The following is a 20,662-nucleotide window of genomic DNA, read 5'->3' on the forward strand; positions in this document are numbered from 1 at the left end:
CCTTCCCAAAGAAAAATTTACTAGAAAAATATGTATACATTGTATCATTAGTCTTATGGAGATGTAGAGGGTGTGGTAAGAGTTATATATTCTTGTCCTTCCCTGCAGGGAGGATATTCATTTATTTATTCGGGCCATTTTGGCACAAGATTTTTTTTTTCCTTTGCAAATGATGATGTAACTTTATGTTCTCAGTCATAAATAATTTTCAAATTGTTTTTATTTAAAAAATGTGATTTACAAAGCATTGGTAATATAAATGTTTATTTTGATCTTCAAAGCCTTCTGCCCATGAAATAGACAAGGGGCAGTCTGCTTGTATCATAAACTAGAAAACCAGGTTGATTCACTTGTACAAGGTCATAACACATAAGAAATAACAAGTTCTGAGTACTATATACAGCTTGTCAATGCTATCCTAGTACTGATGGAACGATTATATAACCAGTAGAAATGCCTAGTGAGATACATTATTTCAGTAATGGCCCCCCCTTAAGCATTGATGATAGAAATTTATTAATTACATCAAAAGCATCAGTGTAATTGTCTGAGTATGATAATGAATTCCTGAAAAGATTAATGAATTTGTTTCCCTTTAGTTTGTAATAGCCAGGGCTTTTACATCTTCTTGTACTTCAGTGCTCATTTTTAATTTTATTGTATTTTATTAGATAATAAATTTTAAGAACAAGTCATTTGGCACAAACTCCAGGAAAGAATAAGTTTTTGCACACTTCTTAGTAATGATTGCTGAAAATTTGTGCTTTAGACCTTTAATTTTGATAAAGAATCTTAAATATCATAATGAGATCTTATAATTTCTATGAAATTTCATTGTTTTTTTACTTATCTGAAGTGGATTAGATTTTGGTACTCTCAGTTAATACAAATAGAATATTGAGATTTGGCACATCGTATTATATTTTTGTCATTCACGTGCAGGGATTCTTTTGCTCTATTTACTGAAACAAATATTGTCATTATTAAAATAGTCACTTAGGTACTATTTGGTCTAAACTACGAAAATTGAATTGTAAATGCTGTACAATTTAATATTGTAATGTCTTCTAGTTACTGAATGACATAGTTGTAAAGAGGGATTTTGTTAGAAAGAAGGTGGAAAAAACAAAGAAAAAATTACGAAGAAAGGGGAAGAAAACCCATGTTGCACTAATGGAAACTGAGGTAAGAAATGAAATTTCAAAAAGTTTGAATTTACAATTTCTTTGTGTCAATGAAAACTAGTCAGTCAAGTTCAGTGTTATGTGGATGTATCGCGTTTCTCATTTTTTTGCACTAAGAGGACTCTGTGCACATGAGCATGTGTTCTTTTTATCTTTTCCACTGGGGGACCCTGTAGGGGCATTAGCCCCTAATCAGGATAAAATTCAAAGCCAAATTCAAATTGGATTAATGCAGAAGTCTATCGCTTTCTGTAATTGCGATGCATGCTTCTATTGCTTGGAACTTTAAGGAAGAAATTAAAAAGAGAAAAAGCAAAGAAAGAGGAAAGAGCAAAGGGAGGATGGAGGAAGGAAAGAAAAAAAGGATGTTTGTGCTCCTCCAAAATCCATACATTGAAATAATTCCTGGTGCAATGATATTAGGAGGTGAGGCCTTTGGGAGGTGATTAATTCATGAGGGCTCGACTTTGGTGAATGAGATTAATGCCTTTATAAAGTAGGCCCCAGTGAGCTTGCCTACCCCTTTCACCACATGAAGGCACAGCAAGAAGGTGCCATCTTTGAAACAGAGTGGCCCTCGCTGGACACCACATCTGCTGGTGCTTTGTTCTTGGACTTTCCAATCTCTAGGACTGTATGAAAGAAATTTATGTTGATTACACATTACCTGTTCTAACGTATATTGTTTTAGCAGCCTGAATGTCCTAAAACAGGAAGGAAGAAGGGAAGGAAGGAAGTGAAGAAGGAAAGAAAGAAGGAAGTGATAGGAAGGAGGGAAGGAAAAAGGAAAGAAGAAGTGGAGGAAAAGGAGTTGAAAGGGAACTAAGTAAAAGACGACATTCTTGCACTTTGATTTAATGAATGGAATCTTCTGTTGTCATAGATCTATTGTTTTAGTTCCAAATCCACCGATCTGATATTTTGAAACTACAAAATTTTACATTAAACATAAATATGCTTATGAACTAGTCACTAGTTTCTTTTCAGATGCAGTACTTTGAATCATTGATGTAATATAGTTAATATATTAACGTATAATATAATTTGGCTATGTAGGTTGATTTTCAAAAAAGTAAAAATATACACAATTCTTAAATTCTAATCCAACTACTAATGTCATTTTTGTCCTTCAAAAATATCTTCACTTAGTCAACTGAAGTCACTTTTTAAAAATTCATCTTAGTGCTGGCCTATATGCAAGGCCTCTATTTAGTTTGTTGGATGAAATAAAAATAATTCACTGTACATGGAAAAATGATACTCTGTTTTCCCAGGGAAAACAGATCCATTGTGTTTTCATTGGTGAAGAAAATGTGGAGCTTAAGGTTTCTAAGTTATGTGACACCATATTGGAACCACTGTTTATGTAAGAGATATCTCATCAGAAGTACAGTTCAAGGCCCAAAAATAATTTTTAAAGATTTGTATTTTAATTTTCATTTCATAAAGGACATTGTGACCTGTATTATCGTGGTATCTGCATAAACCCCCAAGCAGCATTTCTCTTCCATATCTCAAGGGCACTGTAAGCATGAAATGGTTCTCATGAGTTTCTTGAAGTTAGCCTTCATATCTGGTGCATGTCTGTGTGTTTCCTTTTTTTTTTTTTTACAGTTGAACATCAAGAATACTTTAAAATATTGGTTAGATAAAAGTAAATCTCCATCTCCATTGGAGATAGAGTTTGAACTCAAATTTAACTGGCAGAGTCAGTATTGTTTTTCGCCAATGGAAGGAGTAGGCTGGGAAAGAGGCACCTAAACATACTGGGAGAAGAGCCATAAAAGCAGTGCAGTACTATGTGAGAGGGGAGGTTTGCTCAGGGGCTGAACTGAGGGAAGAGGGGAAGTCTGCAGAGGAGGTGTTGTCTTATAATGGTGAGAACTACTGATGAATAAATGGGGGTTAAAGTCTTATCTTGCCATAATATGGTGGAGAACAGAGATGTTAATATATTTGAAATACCTAAAGATTAATTAGCATTGGAAGACTTAGAATTATTTCCTCCATCATCATCATCATCATCAACTGATTTGTAAAAATAATTTTTATTAGACTTTATGTTTGCAAAACAAGTGCTCATGTGTTGCGAGCCATCCATGGGTTGTGTGTGTGTGTGAGCTATGCGCATTTGAGCACATGAGGGGACTGGACTGACGTTGCTGCTCTGATTGGGCTGTGAGACGTATGTGTCCTTTTCTCGTGCTCTGCCTATGATCCCACACAGCACCTGACATAGGTGTGACTCTCCAAGATGTCAATCAAACTGCTGGCCAACACATCACCAAGCAAGACTCCACCCTCCAAAACCCGACCCCTGGTTCTCTTGTAATATTACTCCTTTGCTTTATTTGGATGAAATGTTTCATGGAACACCTTTCCCCAATAAAAAAAACAGGGTTCAGGGGGTGCTCACTCTCTTACCTGTCTCTCTTGCCTCCCTTTTGGGGACAGAGACTGAGGAGCCATCACTGCACCCCCCAAAAGGTATTTTCTGTGTTTGTGGGTTTTAGTTGCCAGCCCAATTCACAGGGAGTGAACTTGATTCAGTCGCGTGTAATGACACTCATGAGCCTTGTTACCTAAATTGATAAGAAGTTACTATTTGTTTTTAATTTTCACACAGCCAATGTAAATTGTGTCTCCTCCTAAATTGTAAAGATTTGAAAATTTAAATATTTAAATAAAACATCCCTGCATTTTTTTTTTCAGGATAAACGTTCAGCAGTTTTTGAAGAGTTAGAGTCAACTAAAGACAAAACGAATGCTTTTAATGTAAAAATAATTGATTTGAAAATAGAATTAAAAGAACAGGAACAGGAAAATTTAGATTTTGAAAAGAAAATCGAACAGTTAAAGTAAGTAAATTTGATCCAAATATTAACCGTATTTACATATTATTGATAGAAGAGATAAAATTCATATTTAAATTTTATTCTTAAATTGGTCTACATTTTCCATTATAATTTTATGTTGAATACACATGTGATATCCATTCTTCATGACTCCCTGTATTTATTACTTTACGAAAAATTAGGGATGTTTCTTCTTTTCCAAGTATATGAACTTTGTTCTTTATGATAGGCTTTTATTCTCAGTATTAAATATAATAAACATTCTTATGTAATAAATATTTTTTATTTCTTAGTATTTATGTGCTAGTCTTAATAATTTATGTTTTTTTTATGTAACCATTTTTTTATTAATGTTCTGAGGTAAAAATTTAGGAATAGATACTCTGTAAAGCCTCACAATTCAGTCACACAATTCTCAAAATCTTCTTATTCAGTCACCTTGTCAGTTGGGGATAAACCCGGCCAGGGGTAGTATGGCTGACTTGGAGAAGGATTATGCTCCAAGGCTCACAGGGTGTCCATGGACTCTCACCTGGAAGTCATGTACTCTTCTATTCTTTTTGGTTCTTGTTTGCTGTTTTTATAAAGCTTTAAGAACTGGGCTTAGAGAACTATTGGAAGTATATATGCCAGTCATATTTAGGAATGACAGTTTGATTTAAATATAGAAGGTTAATATAAACATTAGCACAATCAAATTAATTATTTGAGGGATAAAGACTCTAAAAAAAATGTAAGGCATAGCCTGAACCCATGTACTTTTATGGAGTCAAGTCAATGCACCCAACAAAGATTTGCGTAGCAATAACCATAAGGTTAAAAAACCTTTTCATGATTATACAGTCTTTATCTGAGAGAAACCAAATTACATTCAGTGTATCTTGGAAAAAAACTTAAATTTTACTTTGAAAATTATTTATCTGCATTTTTTAACACCCATAACAATATAGTGGGATTCAAAGGCATAAACCTAAAATTATGTAATTTACACTAAACGTAGGAGCTGATGAAAAATTTTCTTCACTTTTATTATTGTTTTAGCCATAAACTATTCTTCTATACTGTGGCTACATTATAACGCCTTTCATATAACAGTGGTAGTCAGGTCCCAGTAAATCAAATCCCTCTCTAGTCTTGACAAGATTCTGCCTTCCCATAGGCAAAAGAGAAAAAAGATTAAGCCAGTATTGGGGTATTACCTTGAAAACAGTTAATGCAGTTAATGATTAATGTCCATGATGGATAACATCCAAGAATATTTAAATCTACATTGAATGACTTCTTAATGTGCCAGGCACTTTGTTGGGCAATCTATCCCTCATTTCATCTAATTCTCAGAGCAAATTCTTAAATTATACATTACTTGCTAATAAATACTAAGGAAACAAAGACTCAGGAAATTTAAATGACTTTCTTACGATCACAGTGAATTGGTTGGTAGAACCAGCTCCAGCCTAGCTCCATCCTGTTCCAAAGTATGTGTTTTTTTCCAACTGTGCATACCAAGTCTCCTAAACTGGGATTGCCAGGAAAATTGACTGCAGACAAGCTGTATTAGAAGTAATCTATTGCTATTTTCAATAGGTGATCATATCAAATTAATAATTATTTAGAGAACCAATATTAGGCCTTGTCACAGGCCCCAAGAAGGACAAAGAAATGGCAAATGAAAAGTGCACCTTCAAGTGGCTAGAGATTGTTTCAGAGACAAATCTTGCATATGTACGACAATTAAAATGGAATGTTAACAATAATAAACAAAGCTGTCCTTGGCTCTCATTTGATTTTTATAATTGCTTCTTAGCCAGGAAGTAGAAAGATTCAAAACTAGACTCATAAGTACAGAATTTTTTCTCTTTTTATTATTATGAGAAACATGATTTATGTAGATAAATGTATACATATATAATATGTCATATAATTCATAACATACTATATTGAATATACTCTAATCTCAAAACACTTAGTGTAGAGAGAAAAATACACATTTTCAGGATAGAGTAGTGTTTGTTGGAGGCAATTAGGAACATTTTATGTTTGGGGTCATATTGCCTCCTCCAGTATGAATTTATTTTGTTCCCTGAGCTCCACAAGGTCCATATTATTGGATACCTAAATAAGTCATCTCTTAGGAATTTGGGGAGTCGATGATATGAATGAAGAAATGGAAGAAACAGAGCAAGGCAGATGAAAGGGAACTTTATTCCATGTAGAAGAGGCTCTTATATACTAAACGTGAGCAAGGAGTCATGTTTCCAATTTCTATAAACAGCCACAGGGAAGACAGAGTAGTCAGTGTACCACTGCAGAATCAAGCAGAGAAAGACAGACTGGATTTGAATTTTGGTTCTGTCATTTATTTTACTACCTACTTGAAGGATATACAAGTTAATTGTGCGAGTTTAGGTTTCCTCAATTGCACATGGTAATAATGATTATTATTTCATAGGGGTTTTGTTGTATTAAATGATATATTATTAAAAGCACTTTAACATTTGAACCTTTCCAAGAATGTTAGCCTTGCTGCCTGTATAGCTAACCGTGCTAGTGATTTAATTTTCTCTATCTGTTGAAGCATCGGCTAATGTGGGTGACATAAGACTGCTAAGCTTTTGCAGCTATGCTTATTCTGTATTCATGGTTGCTGCTTAACTCTGGCAATTATTTCTTAAGCTTGTTTGTTGTTGTTAGTATTGTTCTAACCACTTTTGGATGCTTTTTTTTTTTTTTTTACTAGTAGTATTCCATGGTAACTACTGAGTTTACCATCAATGTTATTTTGCCTCTGAGGCAGGATGTACTTAGTTGCAAGACAGAAATGGCATTTACACACACACACACACACACGGTTTTGGAAGGAACTACAACATTTTCTCGATGTCTTTCAGCTATAAGATTGGGTATTTTAAAATTTATCATAAACATTTACATGTGAACATTAAATATTGCAACATGAATTGACTTGTGGCACGTGAAATTCTTTCTTCACAGGGAGAACTTTTTAGTTGTAAGATATAAAAGGGAGAATGCACAAAATATATTTGAGCATTTCATGGAGAAGAAAAAACTCTGTGAAGAGAGAATCTTTGATGAAGACAAGAAATTTACAGTGCTCTTTGAAACAAGGCAAAAGACTCTGGAAGATATTAAAGTAAGTATTTTTTTTTTACTGTCTTAAGTGAAAGAAATATAGTGGCAGTCAAATTAGCAGTGAATTTGAGACACATTTTTCATGTTGAAGTAGCAAGGATGTTTAGATTTTAAAAATACATTTGTTAGCATAATAAACATAACATTTCATTTTTCTCCCAAGTAATTAACATGTTCATGAAGCATATTGTACTTTTCAGTACCCTCATCTTACTATTGCACTCATTTTATTTGCATTAATGTAAAAACATAGGTTGTATTTATTCTGGAACCATTTTTATGTTTTTAATGGCTATGTGAGAATGGTTCTGTTTGGTTTCTGAATAAACATACTTTGAATATTTACCAACCACTTTTTTGATAAGTGAGACTATTTCAAACTCCTTCCCTTCAGAAAAAAATTTCCATAATATTTTAATGGCACTATATATTTACTTTTTTAAAACAGGGAAATAATATGATAAAAATGTATATTTAACATCCAAATTTTTATCCTTCAAATTTTATAAAGCTGTACGTACTAAATCTTTGTACAGATTGTAACTAAGTTACATATATGTAGTTAAATAACCCCATCCAATTTTAATGTTTTACAATAGTTTTTGTTGCAATTAATTCTAATTTTTTAATACCGTGGGTTTTAAAAAATATATTTAGAAATATTATTTATTTTTGAGAGACACAATGAGAAAATTTCCCCCAAATATAACTAATTCTTCTTTATTAAAACCACTTTCTTCAAAACTTTTTAATATATATGTATAGTCATAATATATTTTATCAGCTATATTTGATCCTGATATTCAATTATGATTTCCTTTCACATATCCAAAGACAATACATTTTAAAAATTTTTGGAATAAATATACATTGAATAAACTCGCATATGAGTGAATAAACATACTGTATTTACTGCTATTGCTATGGTCCATCCTATGGTAAAATTATTAACAAAACTATAGTAGTTTTATTAATAGTGGGACTGAGTAGCATTCTTCCATTTTAAATGTGGTCATTACCTAGAAAGATATATTTTTTTTTTGCCTAAAAATATGAAAATAATTGGTGCCATCTAGTGGCAATAAATGATGCCTCCTCTTGGAGGGATTCCTGGAACTCACATGTGAGGGATGAAGAGATTAGGGAAGCTAAAACTAAAAAGCACCTTCCAGAGCAAGAAGATTTGAGCTGTTTACTGACTCGAGCATATTACTCACCTCCTATTTTTTCACAGCAATAAAATTAGTTATTTGAACCCAACCACATTTTCCAGTCATACTGGTGCTGAGAACATAGTAGGACCTCAGTAATAATTTATTGACTGGCATTTCAGCATTTTAGTGGAGCAATGATAACAAATGAAATGGCAAAGCATGGTTATCAGGAGAGCTATGGGGGGTGGAGGGCATTCTGTATAACCAGTTCCTAGATTATTGACATTTGCATTTCTTTTCCTCAAAAAGCCAGTTCTTGCCTTACTACTCCCAAGTGCCCACCCCCAGCCTCCTGGACGCCTTGTGATCTATCCCGCTTGTTTTTCTGAGCTGGTTTTTGTCACTCATTTGTATTTGTTTGTTGTCTGGTAGTCTGCTATAATAAGTATTCTCTAAGGGGGCAGGGAATTTTCTGCCTCTTCTCTACAACCTGAAAGTTCAGAACTATATGTGGCATAGTGGAGACACTCAGTAAATCCACTTGTTAAATGAATGGATGGATGGATGGATGGATGGATAGATAGATGCTTGTTTTGATGATTTTGCCCTCTGCACATATGACAGTAGCTGGAAACAGATATTTTGAAGGTATTTTCCACACTGCACCAACCCCATACTCTGGATACCATACACTCATGCTGTGTATAGATGCTGAGTCCTTCTTTCTGTGTCTCTTAGTCTCTCTCTCTCCTGAATAATAACATGAGAAAAATTTGTCATCCAGTCTTTTCTCTCTATTGAAATAGTTAAATTGTCTATTGATTTCTAGTATTGAAAGATTTTGTGAAAGATCTTAATGCTTTTTATCAAATAGCCTTTACTCTATATGAAGTTGTGTCTTGTCTGTTTTTAGGCTAGGTCTTTCTTATGCATTCATATTATGTGACCCAAAGTACAGAGTTCACTTTATGCGACCCAAACATGCAATGTGTAGTGAATAATATGCTTTATCATTTATAGTGCTATTGATGTATGACTGTGATTAGTTGTTGAGTATTAAATAGTGGAAAGACAGTACAATTCCTCAGAGCAAACCTGATCTTATTCCTGTTTATAAACAGGATTAGTTAACTTCGGAACTGTGTATGTAATGTAAAGCATTCCTGGAAAGAAAAAGTCTGACAAAGGCATCATTACAGTACTAATCTGGGGTGTCCCCTGTGGGTAAAATAATTGATCACGATTATGGATGATCTGTGGATATTTTTTTAATAGAAGACTATAAAAGCCACTATAGAATTATTAAAGGATGTAAGAAAACACACTACTGTATTGGCAATATTAACAGCTAATAAAATAGTTTAAGAAAAAATATTCACAAAGTTGAGATAGCATATAATTCTATGTCTGGAGTTAAATTCAATCTCTCCTCAGTGGACAATTCCTTATCATATTTCTATGGTAGTTTGTTGTTGTTGTTGTTTGTTTGTTTATGTCATGGCATTTTTACTAAGTGCTTATTTGTAAATGCAATTGCTTAAGGTTAAAATTTCATATACCTTATTTGTCCTACTAATACATCTCTAGCTACTATTGGAAAGGTCCATACAGAGCTAGAGCTTGCAGAATTTCAGTCTGTTAAGGCCCACTGCCTTCTCAATGTCAATACCTCTCTCTGGGTGTTCTCTCTCTAGTCTTGCTCTCCTCTCTATGATTTAGGTTATATAGGAGAGGGCTATGATGCAGTGTCCTGGAAGAACAATTTCCATATTAAGTTCCAGATGAGACAATCTTCCAATATTTTCTAAAATTTATTGGTTTTTGTTTTACTTCTTGTTTCTCTCTTTTAGGACGCATTTCTTCCCCTGGCCATAGCAGCCCCATACTTAGCGATCAAATCATTTCTTGACCCTTTTGCACAGAAAATCCTTAGCTTGCAGAGGCAGTGGGTCACTGCCTTACTGGGCAGCCAAGTACTAAAATAGTAAAAATCAGAAACAAATTTAATCTGCGATCATTTTAAAGATGGTTACAACTTTAACTTATTTTCCTATTGTCCACTCATCATTTCTTCATTGTCATACAACTGTTCTGTGAGTACTTCTGTGTTTGAGGCAGTCAGCATTGGATGGACAAAAATCCTAACTTCACTTTGAAAAATTCATCAGCAGGAAGATGGAAGTTGTGAAAACAGACTTAAAAATAGTAACAACATGGGCTGGGATGTGGCTCAAGCGGTAGCGCACTCGCCTGGCATGCGTGCAGCCCGGGTTGGATCCTCAGCACCACATACAAACAAAGATGTTGTGTCCGCCGAAAACTAAAAAATAAATATTAAAATTCTCTCCTTTCTCTCTCTCTCTCTCTCTCTCTCTCTCTCTCTCTCTCTCTCTCTCTCTCAAAAAAAAAAAAAAAGGAATTAAAAAAAATAGTAACAACACTCAAATAACAAACAATGGTGCCCCTTGTCCCCTGCCCGGAAATGTAAGGAGTTATTAAAACACATTACACCTTCTGGGGTCTCAATAGTGGGAAATGAATGTGTAATAAATCTGGAAACTGAAGAGCTCACCAGTAAATTTTCCAGGCAAGAATAATCTTCCTACCACTGAAATGATTTTAATGACACACGAAAATTTTTAAAAATTAGGCACATGGTTTACATTATGTATATTTCTCTTTATTTCTGATGTGACTAAGCAACAATTAGTCACACACAATAATATGAATTATTAGCCTCATGACATTGCTTTTTCAAAATGCCTTATTAAAATCTATGACTCTTGGAGGAATGAATGTTTTTAGTGAGGAGTGGCGGCTGAAGCACTGACTTTGTATCAGAGGGCACTTCATGCTTTTGTTCAGACCTAGGACTGCAGTGATCTTAAGTACTTAGAAATCAGGACAAAGTAGCACCAGGAGAGAGAAGAAGATGGGAGCACAGAATTGGGTGATTCCCAATTATGAATTTAATATATTTTGAATGTTTACTTTGAATGTAATCCATTAAATGAGGAGGAACTTTCTAGTTTTGCATCTCTCTGAAGCACCATGTCCCCTGTTGCTACTATGCCCCAGAATTACTTCTGATAAAATATTAAGGCACTATTTACATAAAATTTGATTTTTTTTTTTTTAGCACTGGCAATCCATTACCACTTACAGTTTTTTAAAAACTACCTAGGGGCATCTATTATAATAGTTGACTATAGTCCATTTCAGTTTTTCTATACATTAGTATTTTTTTTATGTAGTTGTGATACTATTCCATGAACACAGTTCAGATATTTATGATCTTTTTTTTTTTTCAGGTAACCTCCCTTTCCCAGTTTTGCAATGCCTTTCCCCACTTACCAATTAAAATAAGTATATATAGATTTTCCAAACACCAAATTGCATTCTTAAAAACACCTTAATTGATCAGGGTTTATTAAAATTTTAAGACATTACTGGCTTCAATTTGTAATAATTTGATTTAGAATATCTGTTCATCTGCAGTTCTTCTATTTTGTAATTTTTCAAAGAGATTGGTTTCATAGACTTGCTTCAGTTTTTAAAATAAAACTGGAACCCCCCCCTCTCCCCCGATCTATGTTAAATAGCATTGGGTATTTCAGTTCCTTAAAGGTTAGAGAAATTCTCCCATGATGCTATTGAGATATGTGAAGGGGATGAGATTTTACCCTACTTACAAGCAAACGGGTAAGCTTGTCGCAGTCTCAAAGATACTGGTAGAGGACAGGGAACTCAGGCTGAGAGATGGAGGACTCCTACTCACTACACACCAGGTATTGTGATCTTCGGTTCTCATAGGATCCCCTGGGTTTCAAGTGTAAGGGGTGTGCTGTGAAAATAGTCTGCGTGCATGATACTTGTGTAGATTTCTGTTGTCACAGTTAACAAACTCTGAATGTAGGAATCTCTAATACTACAAGAGGGCTTCTAGCAAACTTGTTCAACCTTTGCCTCAAAAGAAGACATTGTATTTGCCATATCATCATCCTTGAAAAGGTAGTTCCAGGTAAAATCTGTTACAAGAACCGTATAAACCTAATGGTGAATTGTCCCCCAACTAAATAGGTGAGCTTCCCCTTTTCTAAATAAAAACTTTATGTCAGTATATTCAATTTCTTCTTTTTTTTTTTTTGCTTTTATGTGTGATTAATGTTTTCCAATTATCTTGAGTCAATATTGGAAAGTTATATTTTTCTAGAAAAGATCATTTGAATAGGTTTGCAAATTTATTATCACAAATTATTGTAAAATATAATTTATCTCTTCTACTTTGGTGGTGATGCTTCTTGTATTAGCCTTTCTCATTCCTTTTTTGTTTGATTTTTGTTTTGTTTCTTGTCATTTTTTTAAAATTTCACTTGATTAGCTTGATAAATTTTTGCATTTTGGTTCTTTCCTATACATTCCAAACTCTGCTTTTGTTATACAGGTTAATTATTTTCTCTAATTAATTACACCTTTGTGATTATTTCTTTTGATTGGTTTTATAATTTTATTTATTTATTTATTTTCTTCTTTTTCTTTTTTTAGCCTGTTGAATTTTCTGCTTTGAATCATTATTTCTTATTTAATGGTTATAAAACCCCATTTATATGATAAATTATATTCTGCATATAATTTTTGAACTTTCAATATATGGTACACTCATTTAATGTTTTTACTTCTTTGAGGACACAGTCACAACTTAAGGAGTTTAGTGGTTTTGAGCCTTTTTGAGGGAAAAAAAGCAATTAAATGGATAGCTGAAAGAAATCATTATTTAGAAGACTTTTTCTTCTCTACCAGGTTGGGAGTAGAGAGTAGTGAGTGTTACTTACATTTATGTTAAATGATTTTTACTTAATTTGCATCTGGTAATCAAATATAATTTCTGCAATTTTTTCTCCATAGGTAACTTTTGAGAAAATGAATTAATGAGATCATTAATTCAACTTATTTAATTATAATTTTCATATCATGAAAGTTGTTATATTTTAGTGCACTTGATTTGTACTAGTCTACTAGTGGTAGATTGAACTTCCTGTTTGAATTTTTTCTGCAAATTTTACTTTATTTCTTTGTAAGTCCTGTTATTCTCTATATTATATATATATATATATATATATATATATATATATATATATATATACACACACACACACACACACACACATACACACACTCTTTAAAATCTTGCTTCAGTTTTTAAAATAAAACTGGAACCCCCTCCCCCCATCTATGTTAAATATGTGTGTGTGTGTGTGTGTGTGTATATATATATATATATATATATATATATATATATATGCTCACAATTATTAAATGAGCATTTGAATTGTAATATTTTCATAAAATGACTATTTTCTCCTCTGTACTATTTTAAAGTTAATATTATTAACTTCTGCTTTTCTGCATGTGATACTAATTTAATTTTGTATTTTAATAATAACAATTCTGGTTTAATTTTTAAATATGTCTCTTTAACCCATAAAAGATAATTTAATTAATTTTCATGATTGTTTCATGAACCCTGTTTTTATTATCTTGCTTAATTCTCTCTGTGTTGATATCACTTTCTGTGTTGTCTTTTTTTGTTATATTGACTATGAGGTTTGATTTTTATAACTGATAATAATAGGAAATAGAAACATTCTAGTTTAAATGATATTGTTTCAAGTGATTAAATGGAATATTAAATTCATTTTTATTAATTAATTGTTGGAGTGATAAATCAAAAACTTTTACCTTACTCCAGCTCTATGGACAATTGACCAATTTTACTTCTCTTCTCTCTACTGCCTTGTTTCCTTGCTATGGTTAATTGTGCCAAAAATTATTTCATTCCTATCATGAACATGCTGCTGTTGTTTCTGTCACATAAATTGCTACTTCCAGAAGTGTTTAGCCTCTTGTATTTAATTTTGTGCCATTTGGCCAAGAATTGTTTATGCTATATTCTACATGTGTAATGGGTTTTCTTACTTGTTAACAATTCCTTAACACTATCATAGTGCCTACTTCAGACATCTTTATATTGATATATTTCTTAGTTGATTATTTTACATATTTTAATATTTTTCCCATTAAGCAATTGAGTTGTTCTCTTTTCCCAAGTTGCCTTACCTTACAACAAAAAAATGGAGGTGCATAAATTTCTTCATATCTTAGTTTTAGTCCTTATCTGTAAGTGAGGGTAATTGTAAGACCTGCCTTCTAAGCTTGTTGTGAGAATTAAATGTGTTAACAGTGGCACTTAGAACAGTTTTCTGGAGAAAATGTGTGTATATTATATCATTAGTTTTATTATTTTTATTGTTATTTCTCCTCCAAAAAAAATACCTGTACAGATTTCTCTGATTTGTTTATTTAGTTTGGTGGAAAAGAAATCTGAAGTTGTATTATTTTATGGCCCTTAGAAATGACATTTCATTCCTGAATATTTATTTTAGTTTTCATCCATTTGTAATATTCTAAAATGTTGCCTTTATGTACCTTAAATTAACCATTTTTCATTGTTTTTGCTCAAATCATTATGACATTCAATCTTTGAACTCATAATTTTTAAGTTCAAGGTTGGGAAAATTTGCTTCTGTTTATGTTTTTCATAATTATTTTTATTACATTTATTTTGATTTTTAAAATTTTATAACATTATTCCTGGGTTACATTTTGTTTCCCTTTGTCATACTAAGAGAGTTTTCAATTTTATCCTCCACATTAGTGTCAAGCAACTCTCTAAAGACACTGGGATTTTGAGGTTATTTAAGCAGTTAGCTTCCCCTGACTAATGTATAAATTTCTTTGAGAGGGCTACATGTGAGCAGACTCTTGTGGGGGAGGGGAAGAGGGAGAGAGAGAGAGAGGTAAAAAAAAGAAAGAGAGAGATTGATTCCACTGGTGAGATACAAATATATGCTCCAAAGCCATGCTCCCAATGCCCTACCTTGTCCAACCACACCCCATCACTTTAATTATCATTCAGTTAATCCCTATCAGGAGATTAATTCACTGATTGGGTTAAGATTCTCACAATGCAATCATTTCTCCCCTGAACCTTTTTGCATTGTCTCACATGTGAGCTTTTGGGGAACAGAACTTCTAAACCATAACATGGAGTTATTTTACACAGATATCTTAGAGAAGAGCATTCCTAGAGACAAAACCCTTAAGGTGGTAGCATCCTTATTCTTTCAAGGGAAAGAAGACAGGAAGTTTGAAACAGATGCAGCATAGGGAGAATAGCCAGTAAGGCCAGAAAGACAATGTGGACCATTTTTTAGGAATTTGGCATTACATTTACTCTGAATGAAGCAGGGACATATTCCAGAGTTTGAGCACAGAGGACTAATAAGTCCTGACATATTTTAAGAGAATCACTGAGGCTACTAGTTTAGAGAATTAGGTTGGATATAGGAAGACCTTTTAGGGAGATAAAAATGTCTTCAGGTGGGCTGAGGTTGTAGCTCAGTGGTAGAATGCTCGCCTAGCATGTGTGAGGCACTGGGTTGGATCCTGAGCACCACATAAAAATTAATAAATAAATAAATAAAAGGGCATTATTTAAAAAAAAAATGTCTTCATGTCCTGCCTAGGAAATTAATAATAATGAAAATAATAATCCTGATAACCAAATCAATATATTACTAACAATATTTATGATTAGAAATTATCTTGAATTGTGACAGTTACTTAGGTATAACATTAATAGCAAGGACTATAAAGGCAAGTGTTGATAAACTTACCAATTAAATTAAGATAAAAACAATCCTTAATGCCCAAAAAAATTATGTCAAGAAAGCAAAATTTAAAAACAAGTTGAAAGTAATGACTCATTAGGATGAAGAAAATAATTGCAAAATATATGGCAAGCAATGCAATAATGTCCTTAGCTTTTTAAGAACTTTCATATATGAAAAAGCAATACAGAATATTCAAGAAATTATGAAAATTTATTTAACAGAAGAAATATGCATATTCAATTGCTAAACACTTCTGATAATCTCAAGACCTGAATTAATACAACAATGGGATACTTTAATATTGCGTAAGAGAAAATTATGTTAATACCCAGAGTTAACATAGCTGCATTGGGAAAGTAAATTTGTAGATTCCTTCCAGATGGAAATTTTGCAATATGTACTCAAAACCTTGTAAAAGAACATATGCTATGATCTACCATTCAACATTATGAATATGTCTTATGAAAATGATTAGAAAATTACACAAAAGTGGTTATTTAGGAATTTCATTGCAAGTGCTCTTTTATTAGTAACAAATACACAATGAGAGATAAGTCTGAGAATATAGGATCACAGTATATCACAAAACTCCAGTTAAAAGGGTCATACTTAATTTGTAAGATAGTAGGAGACCTGAAGAATTTTCCATGAAAGAATGTAACATGCTCAGAGGCAGGCTATAGCAAGATCAATTAGATAGCATTGTATAAGATGAATAGAAATCAACGGAAAGCACAGTTTCACATATAAGTTACAAAACAGTGTTGTGGGAATCAAAGAGAAGTGATGAGACACTGAGAGGACAAGAACAAGATTGAAGACTTAACAAAGACTGATGTCAAATAGGATGTGACATGTGAAGAATAGAATAATATATAGGAGGTGGTATATTTCTGTTTTATTGGCAAACAATATATGGCTTTTACACTGAAAAGAACTTTTATGGCAAGATTTTCTGAGAAAATGGCCTGTTTTGGACATCCTAGAGAATATGTAAGTGGAAACACATACCCAGTAATTCACCAGGTGAAGGTAGAGTTTAGGAGAAAGAATGGAGTATGAGCTCTGCATCAGCCACTCTGTTGATATTGAAGCCAAAGGAACACTTTAAAGCCTTGAAGAACAATATCTAGAGAATATCTGGAGACTGAACCTTGGGAATATAGTTGTTCATTATTGTCCCTCCACTGTGCTACAATGTAGTCACATTGATGAGACCTCAGGCTGGAACTCCCCACTTTCTCTTTTATCAACTGGCTCTAAGTCAGGCTCTGCCAGTAGGGGGCACTAGAGGGAGACCAAAAGATCACAGGAGAAGAAGTATCATCCTTCCTGGATGCTGCCTGTGGCTTCCTTGCAGCCTGCTGTCTCTTTTTGGCTCCTGTTAGCTTCATCTTATGAAGCAGCAGTGCCTTCCCATAACCACAGTAGAATACAACTTTAACTTTTGCAACACCTGGAGAACTTTTTTTTTTTTTTCCTGCCCTGCTTAGAGACAGCAGAAACAGCCAGCTGGAACACTCTCAGAAGTCAATTTCCCAGCCTCCCAGAGCTTGTTCTTCCAGCCCAGCAACATGAGATTAATTGAGAGGTGGGAGTCCAGCTCCACACATTGCCAAAGCATTGAGTCACATTCTTGATTTAACTGTTAGGAGAGCATCCATGACAGAAAGAGTGGTATCTGACCACTGGTGAAGGCAGACGATCAAATATAAAGGTGAAAGAAGCAAAAGCATGGAAAGAATCAGAGAAGGCAGCTTTAGAATACTCTTAAAGAATTTGAGTAATAGAAGGAATTTATGTATGTTCATTTATTTGTTTGCATACTGTAAATCTCTGATTTATTTTCCAGCAAAAGCAAAAGAAGGGACAAGATTGAAGTAAAGATTCTATTATATTCATGAGACACAGCTTTGCTTTAGTGTTTGGTTCCCATTCCAATTGATGAAGCTTTTGAGGGAGAGCAAAATGCCTCACTCTTGTAAATCCTTCCAGGGTGCATCAAGATGTCTAGGATATAAGTCCTCAATGTTGGCTAAATTCAAGAAGTCCAAAGAAAGTGATGCAACTCCTAAAATGAAAGTTTAGAATTTATATTTCAGTTTACTTTGGCAGCAATAGAAGATATTTTCCCCCAGCTGTTCATCCATTCATCCATCCATCCATCCATCCATCCATCCATCCATCCATCCATTTGTTCATTTTGAGGTCATGTGTTGAATGTCAGAATATACTCAAGATTCTAGAGTATCAAATTAAAGGCAATGGCTTCTCTCAGCCTCCCTGAGCAACCATGGAAGGGAGAGGTGTAAGTAAATTAAAACATTGTAATAAATACTTTTTTTTGACCTATACACATAATTCTTTGGAACCTGGGAGAAAAGGCTTGAAGGTAATCTCAGAAGTCTTGCTAGGAATATGATGACAGAAACCAAGCCTTGGAACACTGAAACAAGTAGCCAAGAAAAGAACACATTCACATAGTGAAAACATTAAGAGGAAAGATGTACAGGTGTCAAAAGTTAGTGTGTATTTAGGGAATGTCAGGTAGTTTATTAATGTTTGAAGAGGAAGAAAGGTCATATATATAGACAGAAGCCACATCTCAAAGACTCTAAGTGTCATACTTAGGAGTTTGTGTGCGTCGGATTAGGAATACTTGATCAGAAGGGTAAAAAAGCTACCAAAGAAGCTGAGAATACCACTGAAGTTAGCAGATATTTTCTCTGGTTTGTTGTTGACACTAGCAGACTGCAGATGGACTGAGACTTGCATCCTGTCAGCCCTTACATTTGAAAAGAGGGGCCCAAGAAGGCTGGAAATTGGGCTCCAAATTCTCTTCCATCAAAGAAACATGTTCTTTTATGCCAGTGTGGTGAGGTAAATGTTTTTATGTATTCCATAATCCAAAAATAGTTGACCACCATTCATTATAAGTTGGAGAAGAATGAATGATATTGGATTAGATATGCTAGCAAAAAAAATTGCAGTGAAATGAAGAGTTTCTGGTGAAATGAAAGGATTTTTTTTGTTTTGTTTTTAAATTTTTGATAACATAGACAGAACTTGACTCTTTGAGTTTTGATGGTAAAAGGAATCATCCATATATATGTGTCTGTCGCTCTGTGTCTGTGTATATATATATATGTACACACACACACACACACACACACACACCCCTCAGGTTTTTAACTTTAACCACATATAGTTAATGGTGTCAGCATCTAAAACGTAGAGATTGCCGATTGAGAAACAGATTTGCAACTGGATTTTATCAAATTTGACATTCCAATGGAGGATTTGTTTAGAGCTCAGTACCAATGGAATGTAAGGATCTAGAACTCAAAGAATAAGGACTTGAATGGAGATATGGTTGTGGAAATTATATGCAAGGGCAGTACATCTGAGGCTTCAGGAAATCTTAGTAATACAGGGAACATTGAGAAGACATATTAGGACACAGGCCTTGCTGGGTGAGCATGAGATGGAAAGGGAGTAAGTTTAGAGGAAGCAAAAGACGGAGAGACTTTTGTCAGGAAGTGAGGTACAGGAGTTGAAATCTTCCAAGGCGGTATCATTCTGGGTGATGATAGTCAGAAGGCTGACCAAGTGTGAATATTAGTGGAACATGGAATTTAAGTTAACTTGATTTATCTGAGTCCATAAATTCTAAGATTAAAAGGTTGGAGAGGTCATCCAGATTGATGGGGATCAAGGATAGACATGAAGAGGGAAAATGAATAGGAATCAGTTAGTTGATAATTTAATAGGGTGAGTGAAGATATTGTATTCTTTAATCAATATAAAATTCAAGCCAAATATTTTTATATAAGCCTGCAGGAGTGATGGTTTGGAGGCAATAGTGGAGACCTAGGGTTATGCTAGGATCACCTTCTAGCATATGGGGCCTTGAAAAACTAATTTTCTCTAATTCTAGCCCAGATTTACTTAATGAGAACAGTTGTATCCAGTATCCTGTAATGAGGATCAAGTATTATCTAAGCTTATTTCCCAAGGAATGGAACTTTCAGAGTTCATATTGGAAAGGGTTATACTAGGATAACTGTTCAGTTTAATTAATAAGTATATATTGATTTCCTACTACATAACATACACTACTCACTATATTGAGAATTTTGGAACAAAGCACAGCTATTAACCTTGGGAAGCATATCAACCTCACAGAAAAAAATTCTAAATATCTTTTTTAAATATGTTTTGCTAACCAGAGACAATCAAAGGAAGAGGAAGAGTGTTAAAATACAACTTTTAGGGGCTGGGGATATAGTTCAGTGGTAGAGAGCACTTGCTTTGAATGTGGGTTCCAGAACGCCCCAACCCACACACACACACCAAAAAAAAAAAAAAAAAAAAAAAAAAAAAAAAGAAAAAGAAAGAAAGAAAAAACATAAACAAAAATATTGTCACGGTTATAGTTCAGATGTGCTATCCCCCAAAAGTCCATGTGTGAGACAATGCAAGAAGGTTCAGAGGGGAAATGATTGGGTTGTGAGAGTCTTAAATCAGTGAATTAATCCCCTAATAGGGAGTAACTGAGTGGTAACTGAAGGCAGGTCGGGTGTGGC

The 20,662-nt window shown here is 33.8% G+C and overlaps 1 protein-coding gene across 1 annotated transcript in view; it reads left to right on the top strand.

The window, feature by feature from the left end:
• Window positions 1-20,662, top strand: part of Ccdc178 (coiled-coil domain containing 178) — a 366,395-nt gene that overhangs the window by 103,423 nt on the left and 242,310 nt on the right. Inside the window, exons 14-16 of the mRNA XM_027935639.2 lie at window positions 1,072-1,185; window positions 3,897-4,042; window positions 7,031-7,190. Of these exons, the coding sequence (XP_027791440.2) occupies window positions 1,072-1,185; window positions 3,897-4,042; window positions 7,031-7,190 (420 nt within the window). The remainder of the gene's footprint in view (window positions 1-1,071; window positions 1,186-3,896; window positions 4,043-7,030; window positions 7,191-20,662) is intronic.

Source organism: Marmota flaviventris, chromosome 16, assembly GCF_047511675.1.
Source record: "Marmota flaviventris isolate mMarFla1 chromosome 16, mMarFla1.hap1, whole genome shotgun sequence".
Classification (NCBI taxonomy): domain Eukaryota; kingdom Metazoa; phylum Chordata; class Mammalia; order Rodentia; family Sciuridae; genus Marmota; species Marmota flaviventris.